The 7,621-nt window shown below is 41.7% G+C and overlaps 1 protein-coding gene across 1 annotated transcript in view; it reads left to right on the forward strand.

The window, feature by feature from the left end:
- Positions 1-7,513, forward strand: part of usp33 (ubiquitin specific peptidase 33) — a 29,577-nt gene extending 22,064 nt beyond the window's left edge. The window contains exons 11-24 of the mRNA XM_080033606.1: positions 214-354; positions 533-648; positions 1,240-1,412; positions 1,509-1,579; positions 1,671-1,704; positions 1,818-1,863; positions 1,985-2,165; positions 2,546-2,672; positions 2,925-3,094; positions 4,144-4,225; positions 4,380-4,488; positions 5,239-5,341; positions 6,024-6,092; positions 6,294-7,513. Of these exons, the coding sequence (XP_079889732.1) occupies positions 214-354; positions 533-648; positions 1,240-1,412; positions 1,509-1,579; positions 1,671-1,704; positions 1,818-1,863; positions 1,985-2,165; positions 2,546-2,672; positions 2,925-3,094; positions 4,144-4,225; positions 4,380-4,488; positions 5,239-5,341; positions 6,024-6,092; positions 6,294-6,451 (1,580 nt within the window). The 3' untranslated portion in view covers positions 6,452-7,513. The remainder of the gene's footprint in view (positions 1-213; positions 355-532; positions 649-1,239; positions 1,413-1,508; positions 1,580-1,670; positions 1,705-1,817; positions 1,864-1,984; positions 2,166-2,545; positions 2,673-2,924; positions 3,095-4,143; positions 4,226-4,379; positions 4,489-5,238; positions 5,342-6,023; positions 6,093-6,293) is intronic.
- Positions 7,514-7,621: the final 108 nt, after the last annotated feature.

Consider the following 7,621-nt stretch of genomic DNA (forward strand, 5'->3'; position numbering starts at 1 on the left):
AGATGGGCTTACGGCTCCAAGGACAATTTAATAGTGCAAAGACACAATGTTTCAACCAACAATTTGATCTTTGAAATTGTCGGTCGAAATGTTGTGTCTTCTTTGCGCAATTAAAGTCATTAAGTTGGAAGCTGTTAGCTGTTTGTGTGGACATTTCTTTCCTTTTTTTGATATTCAGCATAACATTTTAATATTTGGCCTGCTCTCCGCCAGACTCCTTCCCAGACATCCAAATGGCCAACGCCACCAGACCGCAGAGTCCCGTACCGATGGAGGGACACGGTCCCAAGATGTCCAGCAGCCCGCCCAAAGCTTCCTCGGGCTGGCCCAACCTCAACTCCGCACACAAGAAAGGTAACAGAAATAAAATGAATAAATATAAAAGAATAGTACTTCAGAGGCACTTGTACCTAGGTTCAGCGCTTTGATTGAAATTGTAGATTTGTAGAGGTAGTTCTACTTATGTGTCCCATCTGTAATGACATTCTGTTAAAAACAATATGCTCACATTTCTCTCACTGCCTTCCCACAGCGGTGACCACATTCTCCCCAGCGAAACACAGGCGTCATAAGAAATACCACAGTGTCATCTCGGATGTGTTTGACGGCACCATTGTCAGCTCAGTCCAGTGCCTCACCTGCGATCGGGTTAGTTTGGACTGTTAGTTTGTTTTTTTCCTATTTATATCATGGTATTCCTGAGAGGGTGAGATGGGCAGTAGAAGGGGAGCACTGGAAAACAGGACATTGTGTCTTCCGTATTTATTTCAAAGTTGCAGAAAAATGTATGTTGGTGTTACGCTCGGATGACACTGATGTATTACTTTTTTAACTTTGTGTGGAAAGTTCTTGGTTATACTACCCTAATAAACACTAGAGATTCATGTGAATAATTGTAGACTTAATTATTTGTAACACAAAAAAATGGAGAAATGGGGCCCGCAGAGACCCAGAGGCTACCCCCAACTTGTGGTATACACGTTTTAGGAAGAGTAATATTCTGCTACAAAGTGATTATTCTTAATATAAAACACTTAAAAAAATTGGATTTGAATGTGACCAAAGATTAATCTTTACTGCGTGCGTGTGTGTGTGTGTGTGTGTGTGTGTGTGTGTGTGTGTGTGTGTGTGTGTGTGTGTGTGTGTGTGTGTGTGTGTGTGTGTGTGTGTGTGTGTGTGTGTGTGTGTGTGTGTGTGTGTGTGTGTGTGTGTGTGTGTGTGTGTGTGTGCTGTTGCCAGGTATCTGTGACCCTGGAGAACTTCCAGGATATCTCGTTGCCCATCCCGGGGAAGGAAGACCTGGCCAAGCTCCACTCCGCCACCCACCAGACCTCCCTGGTCAAAGCAGGCTCCTGTGGGGAAGCTTATGCAGCGCAGGGCTGGGTCTCATTTGTCATGGAATACATCAAAAGGTGTGGTGTTATTGTGTACACTGTAGTTATCTGGCATTAGCGGATCTATTACTTCGTTTGTGTTAAATTCACCCCTCTGTTTGTTTGTGTTCTTAGTTGGTTCTGGGGGCCCGTGGTTACGCTACAAGACTGTCTTGCAGCTTTCTTTGCCAGAGATGAACTAAAGGGTAAGTACGTGAGTGGAAATGTATTGTAGCAGAAACAAACATTCAGATTAACGTCTCAGTAACTGAGCGCTTGTTGTTGCTTGTTTTCTAGGAGACAACATGTACAGCTGTGAGAAATGCAAGAAGTGAGTGACTAATCCTCAGCGACTTTGTTGAATGTATATTTATATTACATGGGGAAAAAAGAGAACAACTGTCTTGAATGTCTCTAATGATTGCCCATCTGTTTCCCTCTTAGATTACGAAACGGAGTAAAATTTTGTAAAATGCAAAGTTTGCCGGAGGTATGCGGATAACTCTTAATTCCTTATGTCATGAATAAACCAAAAATAATTTCCCCATAATATCTTCACACACCGAATTCATAAAATAAAACTTATTTGTGCGTTTCTTTTTCTGCTCCAGATTCTGTGTGTCCACTTGAAGCGCTTCAGACACGAGCTGATGTTCTCCACCAAGATCGGCACCCACGTGTCCTTCCCCCTAGAGGGCCTGGACCTGCAGCCTTTCCTGGCCAAAGACAACTGCGCCCAGACCTCCAACTACGACCTGCTGTCAGTCATCTGTCACCACGGCACCGCCAGCAGTGAGTGGGGCCACACAAAGTATTGTCCTCTGTCTTGTAGTGTGTTGTCTTGTTTACACTGGTATGTCTCTTCTAGCTAAATAAAAATAATATTTACATTGTAAAAGCCATACACTGATTTCTTTGACCCGATTAGTGGAATTGACTCATTGAGTGTAACATTCATTTTGAAGCAAAAATCTACTTGCAGTTATTGATGTTGTAAATAATCATAACGCTGCTGCTTAGGAGTTTGAACACTAATAACTAGTGAGTGTCGTCTGCCTTGAGTTTGGCACACTGGAGTGTCCTGCATGGGTTAGCCAATAGCAAATATCCCACATGTTCTTGTTATGTTAACGACTGTTGCTCTAACACATTCTGTGTGGTCTGATCCCTAGGTGGCCACTACATAGCGTACTGCAGGAATGATGTCAACAATCTGTGGTATGAATTCGACGACCAGAGTGTGACCGAGGTGTCCGAATCATGCGTCCAGAATGCAGAGGCTTATGTGCTCTTCTATAAGTAAGTCAACAACACACGCACACACAGACACACTCAGGCACGCACTCAAGCACGCACTCAAGCACACACACACACACACACACACAAACAAGGCATCAAGAGTAACCCAGACAGTCATAACCAAGAACCAATTCATCCCTATCACATTTAAGTGTTCACCGTGCTTTTTTTGATATTCATAACTAACTTCTTCCTATTGATTGACTCAGTTGCAGCAGTGATTTAATCTGTGATATCTGTCCCCGTCTCCAGAAAGAGCAACGACGACGCGCTGAAAGAGCGGCGGAGGGTTTCAGGTCTGTTCAACATGATGGAGCCCAGCCTCATGCAGTTCTACATCTCACGCCAGTGGCTCAACAAGTTCAAGACCTTCGCCGAGCCGGGGCCCATCTCCAACGACGACTTCCTCTGTTCGCATGGAGGTACGTATCACTACGTCATAATAGTTATTTTTTTTTTTTTTTTTTTTTTACCCCATACACAAGCGTTTTGAGGAGAAACTGTGCTATATCCTCTCTCAACACAGCTTGGGCTTTCATCTTTGCCGTGGAGTATTCCCCTTTGCAACATAGCCGACTTCAAAAGGATTCTTTTTTGTCTTTGTACAGATCCTCCCTCTTTCTAGTTTTTTTTTTAATGGTGAAGAGGGAAGGATTCTAAAAAAGGGTTTGTGCCAATCAAAGGCCTTTTTTCTTTTCAACCCCAGATGGAATTGAAAATTAAGTAGCAAAAAATGCTAAACGATGATAGAGCTGTTACAGCGGTCACAGTTTCATTCTGTAAATAGCAGAAAGCACCTGCAGGTTGTTGTGTTCTCTCCTCCCCTGTGGAGACGAGCACATAATATAACTGGCTAGTCGGCGTTTGGACAGTAAGTGTAGAGATAATATCAGTGCAAAGGAACCATGATTGTGCTACAGAAGTTCTGCCAGTTTTTTATTTTCAATGCAAATGCAAAGGTTTTCACAGTTTCTTAACACGATTTCTTTTTCCCTTCGTTGATATTTCCTGTTCACAATCACGACCAAGGGGATTTTGAGGAATATATATTTAGGCACGCAAAGCCGATATTAGGGGCTCTGGCAGCATCTTTCCCCAGGAGAGATTTTTCAAATAAACAGCCTAAAAACTTAAATAATTATTTTTGTGAAGTGGTCATTTTTATATAGTCCCCTTTCCATTTTAAATGGCTAGATAATAAACATTAAATCATTTTAATTTAAATAATGTAAGGGCCAACTAGACTATATGATTGTTTCTACATATTTATCCAGATTTTAAGCGTCACCTTTCATTATACAGTTCGTATCTTATCCTTAAATATTATGTGTAGTGTCACTGACCTGCACACACACACAAACAATTTACTGGGTCATGAATCATGATGCCATCCTAGTGATGATGTCACCCTATGTTGAACCATGAATCAATACAGCAAATGTCTTATGGATGCTTCATTGTGTGTGGACAGGTGTGCCGCCAAACAAAGCAACATTCATCGACGACCTGGTGGTGATGCTGCCACAGAATGTGTGGGATCACCTTTACAGCAGGTACGCACAGTAGACAGGCCGGCATTGAGACCCGCTGCATGCCAAAAACATCCTCAAATTTCCCATTACCCAGTGTACTCACAGTTGCGGTATAAATTCCTTTTTTGTAGCGTTCATTTCGTCTGTGTGAGTTAACATGGACTGTTCCCCACAGGTACGGAGGGGGACCAGCTGTCAACCATCTGTACGTTTGCCACACGTGCCAGATTGAGATAGAGAAACTGGAGAAACGGCGCAAGTCTGAGCTGGACATGTTTGTCAGGGTGAGCCTTTGTAACGAATATGATTACCATCAAGAGCATGAGCAGTAAGAGAGATATAGAGTAGAATTAGGCGTTAGAATGTGGTGCATTGTGTTTTATCGAGCCTCTATGCAGACCAGTACCAGTGTGTGTGTGTGTGTGTGTGTCTGCCCGCCCCTATTCTCCTGTCTTTTGAACTAGTCAATCTGCTGCATGTGTCTATGGTGGCCCTTCACCTCTGCAGGAGACGAGAGGTGTGGGTCTGATGAAAGCCTTATCATTAATGCATTGGGACAGACACAGCTGTTATTGCCTGCTCAGTCAGCCCACTCAGAGAGTGGAGAGAGAAGTGCTGTGTGTGCTTATGTGAAAGTGTGTGTGTGTGTGTGTGTGTGTGTGTGTGTGTGTGTGTGTGTGTGTGTGTGTGTGTGTGTGTGTGTGTGTGTGTGTGTGTGTGTGTGTGTGTGTGTGTGTGTGTGTGTGTGTGTGTGTGTGTGTGTGTGTGTGTGTGTGTGTGTGTGCGCCGTGCGTATATGTGTAAGAGGCTCCATTAAATAGCAAGATGATCAGGGGTTGTGTCATTTTCCAAGAAAGATGAATTTGTTGCAGCGTGGTGTTAAGACTGTCTTCTAATTGGAATATCTACCAAACAGAATTGATTAGGTTTTTTTTCCATCTCCTGTCATCTCAATCCTTTCATCCTTACTTAATCATTTTTTTTCTCTCTCCTCTTGTCTCCCCCCCCCCCCCCTTCCCCCTTCCCCTCTGTAGCTGAACAAGGCGTTCCAGGAGGAGGAGTCTCCGGTGGTCATATACTGCATCAGCATGCAGTGGTTTCGTGAGTGGGAGGGATTTGTCAAAGGAAAAGACAATGGTAATTGGACAGACAGTGTGTTGCCTTTTCCCCCCATTTTCCAACCCAACCCCCCTCCTTTCCTGTTAAAAATACATTTTTAAATGCTCCTTGTTTCCTTCTGATATCTGCTGATGATTTATCTGCCTTGCGATAGTAGTTTGAATTAGATTTTTAAGTTTTTTTGCCTTTTTAAAACAATATCACAATCTGCATTTTTATGGATATATATTGTGTTCAATGGGACATCCTAGGACAGACTGTTACCAAAAGCTGCTGAAGAACACTGTCAAGTCCCGTTTCGTCTTTTGATTTATCTCCAAAGAGTTTGCTTCAGTCCCCTGAGTCAAGTTTCCCTCCTGCGAAAGCAAAATGAAGTGTCTAAAATATTCCAGTATCTTGCAGTCAGTCTAATTTTTTTCGCTTTCCTTGCTTTGTATTGTCACATCTATTTATAGCAGCTTACATCTGGCACAGCTGCGAATGTCTTTTTGTTCTTCTCTTCTTTGACTCCTGCTCCTGTGCTATTTGTTGTCTCTCTGTAGCAATTGGAGAGCAACAATTTGCTTTTCATAGCGGGACAACAACATTTGACATTTTGAAATCATTGCTCTTTGAAACAATTAGAATTGTAAAACGTGTCTCTGAAAAACAAGCATTCATATTACCTGTGTATATCTAAGTGCCTTTGTTCCTCTTTAAGATCCGCCGGGACAAATCGACAATTCCAAGATTACAGTGAGCAAGAACGGCCATTTAACACTCAAACAAGGTACAAACTAATATTAATATTGTCATGTTGTATTATTATTTCTCTGTTTTTAGGCTGTAGAAAATTTGTTTTAAAATCTTTGTCCACATGTTGGAAGTCAAAATCTTGCTGGATAAATAAAAGGAAATACAATTTTTCTTAGACCTACTCTTGCATTGTAAAAGTAATTGTTTTCTGTGTGTGTTTGCGTGGACCCTGTAGGAGCCGACTCGGGGCAGATCTCTGAGGAAACGTGGAACTTCCTCCACTCGATCTACGGCGGCGGTCCGCTGGTGACGGTGCGGCCGAACGTCAGCCACCCGGAACCTGATTCCTCACATTCGGAGGAGAAGATCGAGATGGAGACGCGCTCGCTTTAAATCGAGCTCTCGGCAGAAGAAAAAAAACAACGGGGGGAAAAAACATTCAAGAAAAAAAAAAGCCTTTTAATTTTGCACTTGACTTTTTATTTTCGAAAGCATTCAAGCAGAGGACCTCATCTTTTACCGCTATGTGGCAGCCTTTTTCACAGCTGACAGAGGGAAGGGAAAACATGTCCAAAAAAGGTTTGTCATGTTGTACAAAACTGTATAAAGAGCTCTTAGATTTCTATTAGCACTGTAGTAACTCATGTGTCAGGTTATTTTCAGAACCGAGCGTTTAAATTATGTGCAGCTAAAAAGAAAAAATTCCACTGAATGCCATATTTCTTCCTTTTTTTTTTCTTGACCAAATGAGCACATACTGTATGTCCATGTGTTATGTGTTGCTAATATTGATGATTCACAATACATCTTGCTGTAGATATATCGCACATATTTTCCTGTTGTAAGAGAAAATTGTCCAATAAATGGTGAAGAGAGGAAAAATGTGACACTTAAGGTGGTGAAAATCACAAGGTTAAGAAGGGACTAATTACTGACTAGTCTCAGGAATTAATTTTGTGTTTTGCACTGTTCTGTAGAAGTACAAATTGGCATGCTCACACGAATGTCTGGTTTGTATTTGAATGTACCAGTATTGATAGTATGTTGGTCAAGATTCAGCACTTGGTTATTTATCACAGAAGGGAGTGAGTTAATATGTGAATAGTTTTTTTTTGTAACAAATATGTGGCAGGCATAGTCTGCTAAGAATGCATGCTTTAACACTCGATCCCAGTTTAAAATCACATGTAACTGCATGTAAATGCAAAAAACTGCTCATAAAATGTGTACGTGAAAATCACGATTTGGGATCTATCTTCACTTAATTGTACAGCTACATAGAGCATATTGCAGTATGTAATCAGCAGCAATCTAGCTAGTTAAAGGCATTATTTTTGTGTATGGGCATGGAGTTGCTTAATGTGTTGGCTGACAAGAGGGCAAACAGAAAGCTGTACTGTACGTTTTTTTTGCAAACGGTTGTCACTTGAGTAAGATCCATCCTGACTTTTGCTGGCTGACACTATTAAAACTTGATGAAAAACATGTTGAACATTGTCGTCACCTTGATTTTGAGTTGAAATTGATTATTAGTTGTTTCACCTTGTGGCCTGTGTTTTTGTT

The sequence above is a fragment of the Ammodytes marinus genome (assembly GCF_949987685.1).
Source record: "Ammodytes marinus genome assembly, chromosome: 9".
NCBI classification, from domain to species: Eukaryota; Metazoa; Chordata; class Actinopteri; order Uranoscopiformes; family Ammodytidae; genus Ammodytes; species Ammodytes marinus.